Source organism: Salvia hispanica, chromosome 5 (genome assembly GCF_029641045.1).
Source record: "Salvia hispanica isolate PSC_SH4W2 chromosome 5, Shi_PSC_v1, whole genome shotgun sequence".
NCBI classification, from domain to species: domain Eukaryota; kingdom Viridiplantae; phylum Streptophyta; class Magnoliopsida; order Lamiales; family Lamiaceae; genus Salvia; species Salvia hispanica.
Window position 1 is genome coordinate 42,610,542 of NC_142696.1, and position 16,982 is coordinate 42,627,523.

Below are 16,982 nucleotides of genomic sequence, written 5' to 3' on the forward strand. Positions count from 1 at the left end.
GTGAATAAAGTAGAGAGAATAAAATAAGAAAGAGTAAAGTAATTAAAGAGAAAAAATTTACCATATATGGAAATGACTCAACTATGAAAAAACTTTCCGAAATAGAAAAATGACTCAACTATGAAAAAACTGAGGGAGTATTATATTGTAAATGTTAATTAAAATTTAAAAGATGCTGATATATAAAAAACGATAAAAAGCACTTCCTCCATTTCATTCATTAAAAATTGAGGTTTAGTGTAGAATGAGGTTCCCTTCATTAAAGTGAGGAAATTACTTTAAATTAAAATAAGACTATTTTATTTTTCAGACTAAAATAGAATGATTTTTAATTTTATGGGACTAATAAAGTATACAAGTGATATTAAGTGGAGTATATTTCAATTTCAAAAGTGAAAGAAATTTATGGAAAGATGAAAAGTGTATGACTTAATAATTATTGAGGATGCAGTGAACTGAATCAGCAGAGCCATACGTTTAGGCCTATCAAATCGGGTATCCGCGGATACCCGATCCGAAAATTTCGGGTACCCGATCCCGAATTTTCCAAAATTTTGTACCCGATACCCGATTCGATTTTGATTTTGGGTACCCGGATACCTGACTCGGGTACCCAATCCCGAAAGATCGGGTATCCAGTCCCGATTTCAATTTCAATTTTGATTTTTTTTAAATATTAACTACAAACTTTTTAAAAACATGTAACTCAGAATTTAATATTACAAACTTAATGAAATATTAGAAAAAATAACTACAAAAAGTTTAAAAATATAAATTCATACATTATTTTAATTACTTAATAACAGTAACCCTAATATTTACTTACTTAAATTTTAAAAAAAAATAGAATTAATACATTATTTTAAAACCTATAACTATGAGCAGTTAGAATATTAAGCGGAGAATTAGGTTTGTAAATAAGTACAGTAAAAATATTCTTAGTACCTAGGAAAATTAGAATTAATACAGTCACCTCGCTGTCTTCAATATTTAATTATTTAACTTTTAGAAAATTGGAACAAATATGTTATATATATATATATATATATATATATAGAGGGTTGTGATCAATTGAGATTATTTAGGCTAATTGAGAAATGAGATGCAATATCAGCCACCCATTTCTATTAAATGAGTGGTCCAGATTTTGCCACACAATAAATATTTTTAAATTAATTTAATATGAAAGGGCATAAGGGTAATTTCTTGATAATCTGCCAATTTCGCCTCCCTTCCATCGTCTTCCCTACCCAATCTCTAACGTCTAATCCTCCGCTCCAATTCCTTCTCCGACCCTCTCCCAATCTCTCTCTCTTCCCCCGATTCCGTTTTCTCTCTACACTTACCAGGACTGCAGAGATCAAATGGTAAGCACTCACTACTGACCTTGTTTCGATTCTGAGCTCGATTTAGTGTTCTGATGAATTTTGCGTTTCTGCTAAATTACTGCGATTCGGCTGTGTTGTGATTTTTTAGGCGTTGCCGAATCAGCAGACTGTGGATTACCCAAGTTTCAAGCTTGTAATTGTCGGCGATGGTGGTACAGGTATTGGATTCGACTTAAATCTCGAATTTGAGGTTTTTCTTTTTTGTTTTTGTGTGTTTACCTTTACATCTGGATTCGATTATATTGTTTGAAGTGTTGATTGTGTTTTTGGAGAACCTGAGCCTTTTTTCTATGTGTAGTGAGATTAATTAGCATTGATTTACTTGTTAGACATTTAGGATTATTTCTGAAGTCTATTTGTTTTATTGCTATTTTATGAATATATAGTGTATGGTAAATTTATGTTTTCTTTTTCGTTTTGATTTAGGACTTCGGATGGTAGGGTTTAGTCTAGGTTTTATGCGATTTTCTTTTTCTATAGAAATACTCTTAATGATTAGCCTTTTAAAATTTTTATGTGATTCGAAATTAAGTTTTGTAGTGGGAAAATAAATTCTATTAATGTCTGATGCTTCAAATTTTAGCTTGTATGTATCGCATGTCTAGTTCAATAAGTAGAAGAAAGATCATACGAATGAGTCTAATCAATGGTGTATCTCTTTAACTCTATGACAGGGAAAACTACATTTGTGAAGAGGCATCTGACTGGTGAATTTGAGAAGAAATATGAGCGTAAGCCTTTACTTTGTCAATAGTCTCAGTACATTTCATTTTCTTTTTTCCTCTTTTGTCTTTCCTTGTGTTTTTATTGACAAAGAGATCTGCTTTGAACAGCTACAATTGGTGTGGAAGTTCATCCTCTTGATTTTTTCACCAACTGCGGAAAGGTCAGATTTTATTGCTGGGACACTGCTGGTCAGGAGAAGTTTGGTGGTCTTAGGAGAAGTTTGGTGGTCAGGAGAAATTGGACACGCTCCAATTTCTTGATAAGCTACGACGTCTACTACCTCAATCTCTTGCAAATCGCCGATGCGGAGGATATGAACTCGCTCCTAAATCAATTGTGAGTATTAACTCGCTCCTAATTCAATTTTTATTTCAGTTAGTTATGCACTGTGATTGTGACAATCTTCATGATTATTTGAGCTTAATTTCGTTGAGGTTTGAGGAGATTCTCATGGAGACTGAGATTTGAATAAAGTGTACCATGATTTTCCTGAACTAGTGTATTGAAACTATTGCAGGCTTTGAAAGGGGGATGAGGGAGAAAGTGCAAATTATAAGTGTTATTTTGTTAGTTGTTGACATTTTAATATGAGTTGTTGACATTCGATATTCTCGCTACTGATATGTGAATTTTAAGTGTTATTTTGTAGTTGTTGACATTTTAGTAGAGTTGTTGACATTCGATATTCTCGGTATTGATATTTGAATTTTAAGTATTATTTTGTAGATGTTGACATTCGATATTCTCGGTATTGATATGTGAATTATAAAGGAAGAGATTTTGTCTGGGTTCCATTTGATGTCATTACCAATGCAGTCAAGTATGTTTCTATCATTAATTCATCTGAGTGATTGTATTCTGTCTATAGCTTATTACAGATCTCAGGTGTTTATTTATTTATGTTTTATGTGAGAGATAAGGTGTTGATGATACATTGTCCTTGAGGATTGAACTGGTCATAGTGAAATATTTTCTTTACTGCTAGATTTAGAAACAGATCTATCAATGTTCCTTTCACCAAAATCTAAGATGAGATTTATCATGGCTCTTTATTAGGCTTTTATGTTGTTTCTCACTTTATGGATCAAAACTGTAGGTTGTGATACTAACCTCTTAATAGGATGGTAATTTTTTAAAACAGAGGAGCATGTCATGGTTTGTTTGTGGCTAGGAAATATTATAGTGTTCTTAGATGATTTAATAATCCTATATGCTCTAGGCATAGCTGAAATACTAAGGATATATTTCCAAATAATGCAGAACTGTAGAGGGGCATTTAAAGACTTTCAGTCATCGTGAGAGGAAGAAGGTAAAGTATTTCTTCTAATATTTCATTTCCAAATTAGTTTTTCCATGAGAAAAGTGAATTCTCAAAAGCTGATAACTTGCTATTAATATTGCTTGTATCACAATTCAGATGCCGGACATGTTGAACTGGTTCAGATGGTGTACATGGGATGCCTTCTATACTAATGTTACTGCCCAAGGGGTGAAGCAGGGTTTGGAGAGGTAACCTGGTTACATTCTAGTGTGGCCTGACCCTTTGAAATTTCAACAACTTGATGTTATTTTCTTTGCTATTTCTTAACACAGTTTGGAGAAAGGCGGGATTCCCCCAAAGTTTTATAATAATTGATGACGGGTGGCAGTCAATTGGCATGGATCCAACTAGTGAGAAAACAGAAGCAGATAACTGATAACTGTGCTAAGTGAGTCCATTTATCATCCAATACCTTTCATTTATTCTTGCTACTCTATTCTATCACTAACTGTTGTACTTTGCTCATTCTTGTGTCCAGCTTCGCGAACAGATTAACAAATATCAAGGAGAACCACAAATTTCAAAAGGATGGGATCGAGGGTGAAAGAATTGAGGATCCAGCAAAAGGAATCCAGCACATTGTTTCAGAAATCAAAGATGAACACTCTGTCAAGTATGGCCTCTTAGTGATCTTGTTTACTTTTTAAGTGTTATTTGTTAGTTGTTGACATTAGATATTCTCGATATTGATATGTGAATTTTAAGTGTTATTTTAAGTTGTTGACATGAAGATGTTTATTTTTGACATGAATTATATAGCTCGTTGACATAATAATGTTTGTTGTTGACATGAATTATATAGGTCGTTGGCATAAATTTTATGAAAAATGTTGTTGACATAAATTATATGTAAAACATTGTTGTTGACATGAATTATATGTAAAACGTTGTTGTTGACATAAATAAAATAGGTCGTTGACATGAAAATATTTGTTATTGACATTAATAATTTGTAAAATGTTGTTGTTGACATAATAGTTGACATAAATAAAATAGGTCGTTGACATGAAAATATTTGTTATTGACATAAATAACATTTGTTGTTGACATCGTAGTTGACATGAATAATGTTTGCTGTTGACATCGTAGTTGACATGAATAATGTTTGTTGTTGACATCGTAGTTGATATGTGAATTATAAGTGTTATTTTTTAGTTGTTGACATTTTAATACGAGTTGTTGACATTGGATATTCTCGGTATTGATATGTGAATTATAAGTGTTATTTTTTAGTTGTTGACATTGGATATTCTCGGTATTGATATGTCAATTGTAAGTGTTATTTTTTAGTTGTTGACATTTTAATACGAGTTGTTGACATTCGATATTTTTGGTATTGATATGTGAATTGTAAGTGTTATTTGTTAGTTGTTGACATTTTAATATGAGTTATTGACATTCGATATTTTCAGTATTGATATGTGAATTATAAGTGTTATTTTTTAGTTATTGACATTTTAATACGAGTTGTTGACATTGGATATTCTCGGTATTGATATGTGAATAGTAAGTGTTATTTGTTAGTTGTTGACATTTTAATACGAGTTGTTGACATTCGATATTCTCGGTATTGATATGTGAATAATAAGTGTTATTTTTTAGTTGTTGACATTTTAAAACGTGTTGTTGACATTCGATATTCTCGGTATTGATATGTGAATTGTAAGTGTTATTTGTTAGTTGTTGACATTTTAATACGAGTTGTTGACATTCGATATTCTCGGTATTGATATGTGAATTATAAGTGTTATTTTATTGAATGTTGACTGTTGAAGATTCGAAGATTTGAAGATTTGAATGTTGAAGATTCGAAGATTTGAAGATTTGAATGTTGAAGATTTGAAGATTTGAATGTTGAAGAGATTTGAAGATTCGAAGATTTGAACATTTGAATGTTGAAGATTTGAAGATTTGAAGATATGAATGTTGAAAATTTGAAGATTTGAAGATTTGAATGTTCAAGATTTGAAGATTTGAATGTTCAAGATTTGAAGATTTGAATGTTGAAGAGATTTGAAGATTCGAAGATTTGAACATTTGAATGTTGAAGATTTGAAGATTTGAATGTTGAAACTAGAGTTTTAGAGAGGATTTTAGAAAATGATTTTAAACACAATTTAATGAAAAGACAATTATACCCCTTGTTGACATAATGTGGTATTTGTTGACATTTTGTTAATCTTGTGGATTAGTGGCCCATATTGCATCTCATTTCTCAATTTAGCTAAATAATCTCAACCTAACAAGACCCTATATATATATAGGGTCTTGTTAGGTTGAGATTTTTGGGCCTAATTGAGAATTAAGATGCATTTTCAGCTACTCATTAACAATTTTCGCGCAATGTCAACTACTAAGACATTATGTCAACTAGGGGGTATAATTGTCATTTTCGCACGATGTCAACTACAGAGACATTATGTCAACTACAATGTCAACAACAAACGTTATTTATGTCAACTACGATGTCTAACAACAAACTTTATTTATGTCAACTACGATGTCAACAATAACATTTTACAAATAATTAATGTCAACAACAAATATTTTCATGTCAACGACGTATATTATTTATGTCAACAACAACGTTTTACATATAATTCATGTCAACAACATTTTTCATAAAATTTATGCCAACACCCTATATAATTCATGTCAACCACAAACGTTATTATATCAACGAGCTATATAATTCATGCCAAAAATAAACATTTTCATGTCAACAATAATATTTTAGGCAATATCACAAACACCCTATCTACGCAACTCAAAAATTCCAGCAACACAATCAATTAAAAACTGCATCCATATATTTCACAAATTAATTGTAATTTGCTTTCGATTTTAGAGAAATCGAGTCCACATAATTAACAAATGAATTCACAAATCAAATCAACCATTTTTTGCTTTCAAATTGAAGAGAAAACGGAGTAATTACTAATTGCAATTTTAGTCAACCGAAACAGAACGGACATATTGAGAATCGCGCTACAGGAGCAGCGGCGGCAGACGGCGCTCCTGGTGAGGAGTTACGATTCGAAGATCCAGTCTCTGCTGAAGCAGAGAGACGACGAGATCTCGAGAGCTGGGAGGAGGAAAATGGAGCTGGAGGAGTGTGTGAGGAGGATGGAGATGGAGAAGGTGACGTGGCAGAGAGTGGCGCAGGAGAGCGAGGCGATGGCGGTGTCGCTGAGGGCGCGGATGAAGGAGGCGGCGGCGGAGGACGCGACCAAAATTGCCTTCTTATTCGCGGTGAGGTCGGCGATTGAGACGGTCTGGAGCTCGTCGGAGGCGTCGAGGTAGGATAGGGTGGCGTTGGGGAGCTTGTCACCAACGGAGATTGTGGCAGAGATTTTGGGGGCGGCGCTGGGATGGAAATCAGCGGCAGTATTTGGGAAGGAGAGTGAGTACACAAGCTGAAGAATCCAATTTAAATATGAAATTACCATTCTACCCTTTCATAATTAATTAATCTAAAAATATTTTTTATGTGGCAAAATCTGGACCACTCATTTAATAAAAATGAGTGGCTGATATTGCATCTCATTTCTCAATTACCCTACAAAATCTCAATTGATCATAGACCTATATATATATATATATATATAGGGATGTATTCATATACTTTTCCCATCTTTTGTTCTTTTTCCTTCTCAATCTCCTCCATCCATTATCAAGATCTAAGGGCCGAAAATAGGGCCTGATTTAATCATTTTTATTCATTAAAAAAATAGAAAAGGGCGTTTAGGGGATACACATTTACATCGGTTATGGAAAGTCCATGATTCTCTCTTTCACAAAATATTCCAGCGGTTTTATTGAAGAGATTACAGAATTATTTCTTCTCTTTCACGATTAATCTCCCATCATTCTCCATTGAAGAAATTTCTTGTTCTAAAATATCTGGCGAAATTTGCATAGTTTTTAATAATTCTCGTTTAAATTATATTTTCTCGGAGTGCCCCCCGTAATTTCTTCTACAATGGAAGAAAGTTGTTCTTCAATAATGGAAGAAGGTTATTCTTCAACAATGGAAGAAGGTAATATTTTTAGAAAAGTCTTTGTTTAGATTAAACTCAATACTGCAGTTGAAAACAGTTTGGTTGGAGATTTCGTTAATTGCAAAATAGTTTTTCCCAAGTTTTGAAATCTATGATTATTTTTTCCACGTTTCATATGTAAGGATTACCACAACCATTTCCTAATTGTATCAGTGTTGATTGGTCTCGCACAGGGTTTAGATTCTGTTTAGGCTAGGGTTTTGATATGGTCTCTGATAGGTATTAGTTATAATGGCAATTATAGACTATTTAATGCACGGTTTATGTTGTGTAATGCATCTATTTCGTTTATCCCCCAAGGGTTTCAACACAGATTTGTCGTGCAATAAGGTTATATTTACAATCTCATGGTTTCAACACAGATTTGTCATGTTTGATTATTTGGCTTACATTTCGTTCATCCCCCAAGGGTTTAGCAATCCCTGGGGCTAGGGTGTAGTACGTATTGAATTCTACAACCGTTTCCAAAGTGAACGAGTTTCAGTCATTCGTCTAGGGTAATGTACGTATAGTGCTGTGTAATGGTTATTATGGACTCAGTAATGGACGATTTCTCTTTTGTAATGTATATGTTTGCTGAGAATATTTTTTTGTGATTTTTTCACAGTGGTCGTTGTACCTGAATGTTCTTCAGAATATGACTGAATGTATGGTTTTGTTGTGTTACACAATTTCATTGAGGTTTTATAAGCGTTTTGGTTTATTTGTGTTATTCAATTTCAGGGTTTTGCGTTTAGATTTTGGCCGAGTTTAATTTATTTCCTAAGGGTTTAGAAATCATTGGGGCTAGGGTGTAGTATGGAGTAAGTAACACAACCGTAGGAAAAGTCCACGAGTTTCAGTCATTCCTCTAGGGTTTGGATATCATCTCGGCTATGGAGTAGTTTTATCTGATAAACATAATGTACATGTAATACTGTGTAATGGTTAGTATCGACTCTGTAATGGACAAGTTCTGATCTGTAATGCATATGTTTGCTGAGCAGTTTTTTTTTGTGATTTTATACAGTGTTGGTTGTACCTGAATGTTCTCCAGAATTGAAGCTCGTCGTTGGTCAGAAGTTCCAATCACTAGATTTTGCTTTCGCTTTTTACGATCTTGAAACTGTTCTATTCTCTTATCTATCTTAAAGAGATGGCGAAGGAGAAAGAGCTTCGTAAGGGCAAGAGGATATGTTGATGTATTTTGTACCTAAAATATTATTAGTTTTTGTTTTCAGTTTAGTCGTATTATTCATTTCGTTGTTTTAGTGTTATTCATCCTACCACTATCAACAATTTATGCATAATAAATTTTTATTTTAGTCCGTTAATGTACATTATTATTAACGAACTTGTACATTATTGTTTACAAACAGTTAACTTAATTCGAATACAGTTCATTATTAGAAACATTTTGTATATTACTAATAAGAACCTTGCATTATTAAACTATTAATGTACATTATTATTCTTGAAGATGTACATTATTGTACGCAATGACTTAACTTGTTGTAGATTATATGTCCGGGTTAGTTCATCACTAAGCACATTCTGTCCATTATACGATTAATTTCATCCATTATTCGATTATTATTCTCTTTGTTGTACATTAACATCAAAATCCAGTTAACTTGTTAACCTTTTTTACATTATTAAGCAGTACATTGCCATTACTCGGTTCATTACATCTATTATAGTGTTAAAAGTCATTTTTTTCCACATACAATGTATGGATCAAAACAGACATGGCAACAAGTCGTTTTTTTCCCTACCAAAATGAGTTATCCGAAAAAAACATAGTGTTAAAAGTAATATAGATAGTATTGAACTGAAACTCCGTCTGTTTATCATCTTGCCTTGATATTGGTGTGGGGCCTCTGGGAAAACCTAGGGTCAAATGGACGTCCTCCTCATCAAGCGTCAAGGCCCCACCACCACACAAAGGAATCTGGCACGTAGCTAGATTTAACGAGTTGAGAACCCAGTAGGCAATGTAACCAGGGATCTCCTTGATGTTGAAGTGGAGTACAGCGCCAAAGCCAAGTTCATGCACGGCTTCCTTCTGCCGTGGAGTCAGGCCTTTCAAACAGTTGAGGAATTCTGTAGTGCTTCGGCTGTATAGGTGGTCTACTTTTTTTCCTCTCTGCTTCCTCTTATCGGGGTCTTTCCCGGAATTTTTGGGCAATTGCTAGTGGAAGAACATCATCCACTACATCATCAACGGCCAACCTTGGATGCTTGTTTGCTGGAGAAAAAAACAGTGCTAAATATCATGAATGCAACACAATAACCGTATAATGTGCAGATCCAACCAAATAATGCTGCACATACCAATAATGCAAAACATTAACTGTATAATGTGCAAATCTGATCATGTTTAAAAACAGTATGGAATTTGAGTAATGCATAACAATAACTGTATAATGTCCATAACTGACATTACAATAATGTTAACAGAGCATGTATTAATGCATAATATCAACCTAACAATCAGTACTCAATAATGGACAATTCCAAACCAATAATGTACAATTCTAACCTAATAATGCATGATTCCATCCTGCCTGAATGTAGCAGTCATTTTTTTGGCAAGGAATCAAAAGTCCAAATCAGTGAAAATAACTATAAAATGCAACAACTATACATTATAATGCAACAAGTGTACAGAATAATGTGACTTAATACTGACACCACTTGAGACAAGTTCAATACAGAGTTCCAATGGACTTGTCATGCAAAATTTAAGGAGAAAAATGGACAATTCCAACCAAAAATGTCCAATACTGCAGCACCCATATTTCACTGATGGGAATTTGCAACTAAAAACTGCACAAATAAAGGCTACAAATGTACAAATACTGGTACATAATGCATCAAACTGGACTAAAACAAATCTACTAGTTCTTAAATCTCACTACTCAGCAGTGGACACCTCCAAACCAATGCTCACTACTACTAAACACAGATATCAGTAAAGGTGCAGACAAACCAAATGATGCAGAAATTGAACTGTCTAATGCAAAAAAATGAACACCACTTAGGCAATCATAATAAAGAGAGAAACTACACTTGTAATGCAAAAAATAAAGGCAACAAATGTATAGAAAACGTTCCATAATGTACCAAAATAAGGAAGAGCTCACAATCAGTTTCTTAAAAATGGCGCAGCAGTCTCACCTTCGGTTTGCGTCGGCTGGCTTTTGAAAGGCCGTCCTCTCTTTGACATCGCAAATCTAACAGATACTACAGCAAAACCGCACCAAATTAGTCTACAGAACCAACAAAACCAACGTCTTACTTCCAGGATCGTGTAATAAAAACACAATCACCAATTTCAGGTCGAATTCATCCCAAAAACTTAATTTCAGAACACATACCACTAATAAACCAACAATAAACTTCCAAAATTGGATAACCCAACATCTAATACTCACAATTTCACATTTTCTCAAAGAACTCGCACTAAAAATTGGAACTTTAGCAGCGTACCGTAGATGAAACAAGGATTTGAACAGTGGACCTAGGGCGCTCACGAACTGAAACTGGAACTTCGCCACTCGGAATCGTCAACGGACGGAGCTTTTCACGGTGAGAATCGAAGTCGCGGGAGGGTTTTAAGCGGCGGCTAGGGTTTGACGGTTTTAGAAAATGAGAGGAAGTTGTTTGATCGTGGTTTGATGGGATTGAATGAGAGAGAGAGTCATAAATTGGAAGGTCTATCAAATTCCCGCTTAATTATCGGACCTTCTGTTTTCTAACGTGTTCCAGCCAATATCTGATTACTATTATACCCTGTTAATGCACGAAATAAACCCAATAATGCAAGTCGGGATTAAATCCGATTTTCTAATCTTGACCGTCCACTGCTATGATCCAATGGAGGATATTAAGAAGGAAATAGTATCTAAAGGGGTGAAAGTAGTTTAATACACCCCTATATATATATATAGGGGTGTATATATATATATATATATATATATTAATTTTAAAAAAAAATCGGGTAATTCGGGTATAACCGATCGGGTATCGGGTTACCCGATATCCGAAAATCCAAAGTTCTCAATACCCGATCCCGATCGGATTTCGGGTATCCAATTACCCGATTTTTCGGGTTTGGATAGCGGGTATCCAATATCCGATATCCATTTTGACAGGCCTACATACGTTTATCAAAAAGTTACTCACGTGACGTCAAGATCATAATAATTACTCCCACTGTTTCTTCATAGTTGAGTCATTTTATCATTTCGGGAAGTATCTTCATAGTTGAGTCATTTCCTTATATGGTAATTTTTCCTCTTTCTTACTTTGATCTCTCTACTTTATTCACTTTATACTTTATTCTCTCTATCTTTTCCTCTCTCTTACCTTTTTATCTATTTATTTAACACACCCAACATCCATTTCTAAAACTTTGTGCCGAAAAGTTCTACCTCAAGTATGAAGAAACGGAGGAAGTACAAAAGTAATAAAATCTAAAATAAATTAATTATTCCGTGATCAAGGCATCAAGCTCTGTTTCGCCCTCAAATGAAGGAAAAAGTCCAGATACAATAGGCAAACCCAAATTGTAAAACAAGATAATTACTACTACTATGATAAATACATTATTAAAATATTGAAATTATTACAGAGATACTTCCTCCGTCCCCTATTAAGAGTCACACTTTTTCATTTCGGTCCGTTCCCAATTAAGAGTCACACTCCATTTTTACCATAAATAGTAAGTAGGTCCCACATTCCACTAACTCAACTCACTCACATTTTATTATAAAACCAATATAAAAATTTGGGTCCCACGTTCCACTAACTTTTTCAACCAACTTTTTTTTACATTTCTTAAAACCCGTATCCGAGTGACTCCTAATAGGGGACGGAGGGAGTACCAGTGAACACAAAAACTTGTGGCACAGATAATTCGATTATCGATACAAGCAGTGAAGTACGGTCTACACAATTATTAGAAGTATAGGCAGATCATAATCTCAAAATAAAATAAAATCAGGAATGAATTATGAGAGCCTGTGATTTCAGTAAAGCACGTGGGACCAAAGTCAAACGATTATAAACCATATTTATTCATATTCAAATTAAGATGAAACTAAAAAAGGTTGTCTCTTTCAAATCATAAAGAATGCATTGAAGAATAAGAAGGAATTCAGGTGAATCATTCTAACCAATTCTTCATCTTAGCTATTACAACATCAGTTAATCAGTTAATGTCTATATGCCATTGTCTTATGTTGTTATGTATAGTGTATACAAAGTAGTATGCTTGTATGAACACTGAAAAGATGGAAAATTATATTCTAATCTTGAAAATCACTCCGTCATATGTTGGAGGAGAATTACTTTAATCTTATTAGATCCCAAGAAAAAATCTAAATTCTGCCCTCCCCTCCCTTTTGCTGTTGCTTCATACATTGTTGTTAATTTTGGAAATCTGATTCATCATCTGTGGCTATAGTTGTGTACGGTTTGAAATAAGTGAAAATTTTCAGCTCTATTTTAAGAGTGTTTTTTCAGCAGGGAACTCCATAAATTGAAGCATAAAACACCTATTTTTGCAGAAAAAGTTTGATCAGTATCAAATGGAAGGCGGCATCCATGAAAATCTGCTAGAACACGAGGCGAAGTCGTCGGTTTTGAAGAATAAGATATGGAATGAGACCAAAAAACTGTGGGTTGTTGCAGGTCCAGCTATCTTAATACCATTCTCAACATTTGGAATACATGTAATCAGCCAAGCTTTCATAGGCCACTTCAGCTCCATGCAGCTCGCTGCATACGCCCTCGTATTCACTGTCATCTTCCGAGTTGTCCTTGGTGTGCAGGTGCACTATCTCTACACTCACTACTTTGGCAATAAAATTAGATAATGTGTGAAAAAATCATGTGTTTCTTCTTATAAACACTGATTCTGCAGCTTGGCATGGTAAACGGGGTTGGAACGCTGTGTGGGCAAGCGTTTGGCGCCAAACAGTATCACAAGCTAGGCGTGTATCTTCAGCAATCATGCATCATATTGCTCGTTGCCTCAGCCCTCTTGACGCCAATGTTTATATTTGCTGCCCCGATTTTGAAAGCATTAGGCCAGGATCACCAGATTGCTGATGTGGCAGGGGATTTTGCTCTGTGGTTCGTTGCTGTCTCGTTCTTGTACGCTGTGCTGTATAGCTGCAACTCGTTCCTGCAGTCGCAGAGCAAGAACTTTATTCTCTCGTTCTTTGCAGTGCTGTCGTTGCTAGCACACGTCTTCTTCTCATGGCTTTTGTCTGTGAAGTTGGGGTTCGGTGTTACTGGTGTGATGGTGTCTACTGTTTTGTCGTATGTGATACCGAATGTGGGCCAGATCGTGTACATCACGGGCGGTGGTTGTAGAGAGACGTGGAAGGGGTTCACGGCCTTGGAATTCGCGGATATTGGACGGACAATCAGGCTCTCTGTATCATCTGGTGTGATGATCTGGTTGGACTTTGATTTATATCCTTTTTTGCTAGATATTTATCTGATTATGGTGTTTTTACGATGTGTGTTTCTTGCTGTATTTGTAGCCTAGAGTTCTGCTACAACACTGTGCTAATTCTTCTGGCTGGAAACATGGGTAATGCAGAGGTCACAATTGATGCTCTTTCTATCTGGTATTCTTCTTTGTCTCTCTTTCTCGCTCTCGTTTGTTAGATCTGTTAAAGCGGCTATAGATCTGTATGTTGTTTGTTGCAGTCTTAACATCAGTGGATGGGCACTGATGGTAGCCTTTGGGTTCATGGCAGCAGCGAGTGTTCGTGTGTCAAACGAGCTGGGAAGGAGGGATGCCAAGGCAGTGAAGTTCTCGATTTTGATGGCAGTTGGGACATCATTCAGCATTGGGCTAGTGTTGTTTGTGTGTTTCTTGGTGTATGGGGAGAATGCAGCCTACGCGTTCACCAATAGTGAGGAAGTGGCTGGGGCGGTTGCTCGTCTGTCTCCTCTGCTCGCATTTTCTCTGCTGCTGAACAGTGTTCAGCCGGTTCTCTCAGGCAAGAGCAGCCTACTCTCTCGTCTAAGCATTAAAATATGCAAATGTATGAGAAGAAGATGAATTTTGTGTGGAACAGGTGTGGCTAATGGAGCTGGGCAACAAGGCATTGTGGCATATGTGAACCTGGCTTCATATTACTTGATTGGTTTGCCTCTGGGAGTCATTCTTGGCTATGTCTTGAAGCTGCAAGTTGTGGTGAGTTGGACAGCTGAAACTATTCATGTAAGCTCATCTATGGTTTAGCATTAGAAAACCTAAGTAACATGGATGTTTGGTAGGGTGTATGGGTAGGGATAATAATGGGAACTGCTGTCCAAACTGCTACACTTGTTTGGATGAGTTGCATCACAGATTGGGATAAACAGGTACTACTCAACAATGGATTTTATTATCGCTTCATTTTTAATTACTCCAATGATATTAGATCAATTTGCACTCAGGTATCAGTTGCTCAGAAACGGATCACCCCCATATCTCGGCAAAACGAAACTTCGTCACCGTGATAGGAACTAGCCAAGGCCCGCTTGTGTGTTCATTACCGTTCCACCAATAGATAAGGAATTAGACTTGCCCAATGATTTGGAACACGAAAAAAAATCGATGGCGATTGTAGTAAATAAGAAAATTTCCCCCAATGTATGTGTCTAAGTTTTGCTCCACAATTCAACTGATGGTGACTTTCCACCGGTACTATCCAATTACTTCTCTATTTAGTTTGATTTCCTTGAGTCTCTGAAGGCTTACTACTATAAGGTAAGAACGTGATATTTTTAGTTAATGGATTATTTGTTAATATCTCTTCCAGTTTACTAGTAACATAAGTAATCATCAGTACGTATCCAATTAAATACGTGGAAAAAAGGAAATATCTAAATTGTCTATAGCTTTTCATGCATGCATATAACATCAACAATAATAGTGTGACTTAGGTGAAATTAACTTCGTTACCATTTTTCCTATTATAATTTGGCAAATTGGCATGCAAACTAATAATTAAATTTTAGCATAAATCTGGTGGACTCAAAGACTAGTTTAAACTAGAATTGATTAATCTCACAATTCCACATTAAAGTATTAAAGTGATTAACTTTAATTTATTATTTCTCGCTTATTAGGTAGGAAGGAATTGCTTAGAAAAAATGAATATACCACAATTATATACTTGGAACGGAGATCAATCATATATAGTTTAATTTTATAACATTAAATGTTGCTCCCTCCGTTTCATAGTAATGGAGGCGTTTCTTTTCGGCACGGAGATTAAGAAAAATTGTATTAGGTGAGCTAAGTAAAGGGAGAATAAAGTGAAAAATGAAAGAGATAGAGAGATGAAGAGAGAGAAAAGTAAGAGAGGGTAAAGTAGGTGTGAAGAAATGTGTTGACTTTTACTAAGAATGAAAATGACTCTATTACTATGGAACGTACCAAAATGACAAAAATGACTCTATTACTATAGAAGAACGGAGGGAGTATATTACTCATACGACCCGACCAAATGTCTTAATCAGGCATCATTCCAATAAGAATTATAAGATCATATTTGAATCTCAATCTTTTGTTACCAACTTAAAAAATTCAACGATAAGATTTTAAAAAATTCTGCAATTTTTGCAATCAGCGAAATTAATGGGAGTTCGAGAAGCCTATGACCTAGGTTGTTCAGTCATTTGCAAAAGGATAAGTCTTCAATGTCTAAAGTCATCCACGATATAATCATCCCTCACTTCGTAGTTCATTGACGAGCACGGATTTTGCATGTTTTTAAGGGTTAGATTTGATTCGTTTTAAATGTCAATCATGCAAATTATGTTCTTAAATTGTATATGTTATACATTTGGTATTTTTAATGTGTTTGTTGATAAATGATAGAAAAAGATAGAAAAAAAGGTACAAAAAGGCCAAGGTGCAGCAGCCTCTCTTCGATCCCATTCTACCATCAGATTTGGGGTCCAATCAGTGATTTATGCATATCATTCTCTTCCTCTTCGAAAGAGCTTCGCGTGGATATCTCGCACGTCTCAATCGGAGTTCTGTGGAGAAAGTTATGACTATTTTACGAACGTTGCGCAGTGCAGTCAAAGCTGGCGGAAATTTAGGCGGAAATTCACGGAAACGGAAGAAAAGAAATTATTATATTGGGAAGCCAAATCTCTCCTATTTCTTGTAGGCCACGAAAATTATCAAAAATAAACCTTTTCCATCCTATAAATACCTCTAACCTAATTCATAATCTTTATCTCAGAGCCTACAATCTTTTTCCGTCTCTACACCTTCTTCCATCTCACATTCCACACATATATTCCTCCACCTTCCATTGGAGCTCATATATTCCTCCACCTTCCATTAGAGCGGAGCTCTGCAGATCCAGGCAAGAGAAGACTGAAGATTGAAGATTCAACCTTGGGTTTTATCTATTTCTTTCATGTCTCGTAATTTATTTGTAATTTTTACTTGTCTATGAGTAGAACAACTTTTGTGGATTT

At 35.1% G+C, this 16,982-nt stretch overlaps 2 protein-coding genes across 7 annotated transcripts; both read left to right on the forward strand.

Moving 5' to 3' along the window:
• Window positions 1-1,221: 1,221 nt before the first annotated feature.
• LOC125190422 (GTP-binding nuclear protein Ran-B1-like) lies at window positions 1,222-5,895 on the forward strand. The gene is made up of 9 exons (XM_089058151.1): window positions 1,222-1,367; window positions 1,477-1,546; window positions 2,063-2,119; window positions 2,222-2,450; window positions 3,375-3,423; window positions 3,532-3,623; window positions 3,708-3,823; window positions 3,914-4,048; window positions 5,211-5,895. The coding sequence occupies exons 1-7, from the start codon at window positions 1,365-1,367 to the stop codon at window positions 3,748-3,750; spliced, it is 543 nt and encodes a 180-aa protein (XP_088914277.1). The 5' UTR covers window positions 1,222-1,364; the 3' UTR covers window positions 3,751-3,823; window positions 3,914-4,048; window positions 5,211-5,895.
• A 6,599-nt stretch (window positions 5,896-12,494) lies between these two features.
• On the forward strand, window positions 12,495-15,230 carry LOC125186583 (protein DETOXIFICATION 22-like). Of its 6 annotated transcripts, none has more exons than XM_089058182.1 (8): window positions 12,495-12,640; window positions 13,049-13,312; window positions 13,405-13,946; window positions 14,033-14,119; window positions 14,202-14,497; window positions 14,576-14,694; window positions 14,778-14,864; window positions 14,924-15,230. In XM_089058182.1, exons 2-8 carry the CDS (start codon window positions 13,070-13,072, stop codon window positions 15,050-15,052), a joined length of 1,503 nt encoding a protein of 500 aa, XP_088914308.1. In that variant the 5' UTR covers window positions 12,495-12,640; window positions 13,049-13,069; the 3' UTR covers window positions 15,053-15,230. The 6 variants fall into 6 exon arrangements, with proteins under 6 accessions (XP_088914308.1, XP_088914314.1, XP_088914310.1 ...); XM_089058188.1 differs by having other exon boundaries at window positions 14,940-15,230; XM_089058184.1 differs by having other exon boundaries at window positions 12,512-12,640; window positions 13,008-13,312.
• Window positions 15,231-16,982: the final 1,752 nt, after the last annotated feature.

Coding starts and splice junctions, on each gene's coding strand:
- LOC125190422 (XM_089058151.1), top strand. Junction 3,424..3,531: donor GTCATCGTGAGAGGAAGAAG/GTAAAGTATTTC, acceptor ATCACAATTCAG/ATGCCGGACATGTTGAACTG. Junction 3,624..3,707: donor GTGAAGCAGGGTTTGGAGAG/GTAACCTGGTTA, acceptor TTCTTAACACAG/TTTGGAGAAAGGCGGGATTC.
- LOC125186583 (XM_089058182.1), top strand. CDS start 13,070: ATGGAAGGCGGCATCCATGAAAATCTGCTAGAACACGAGGCGAAGTCG. Junction 14,120..14,201: donor ATTGATGCTCTTTCTATCTG/GTATTCTTCTTT, acceptor TGTTTGTTGCAG/TCTTAACATCAGTGGATGGG. Junction 14,498..14,575: donor TGTTCAGCCGGTTCTCTCAG/GCAAGAGCAGCC, acceptor TGTGTGGAACAG/GTGTGGCTAATGGAGCTGGG.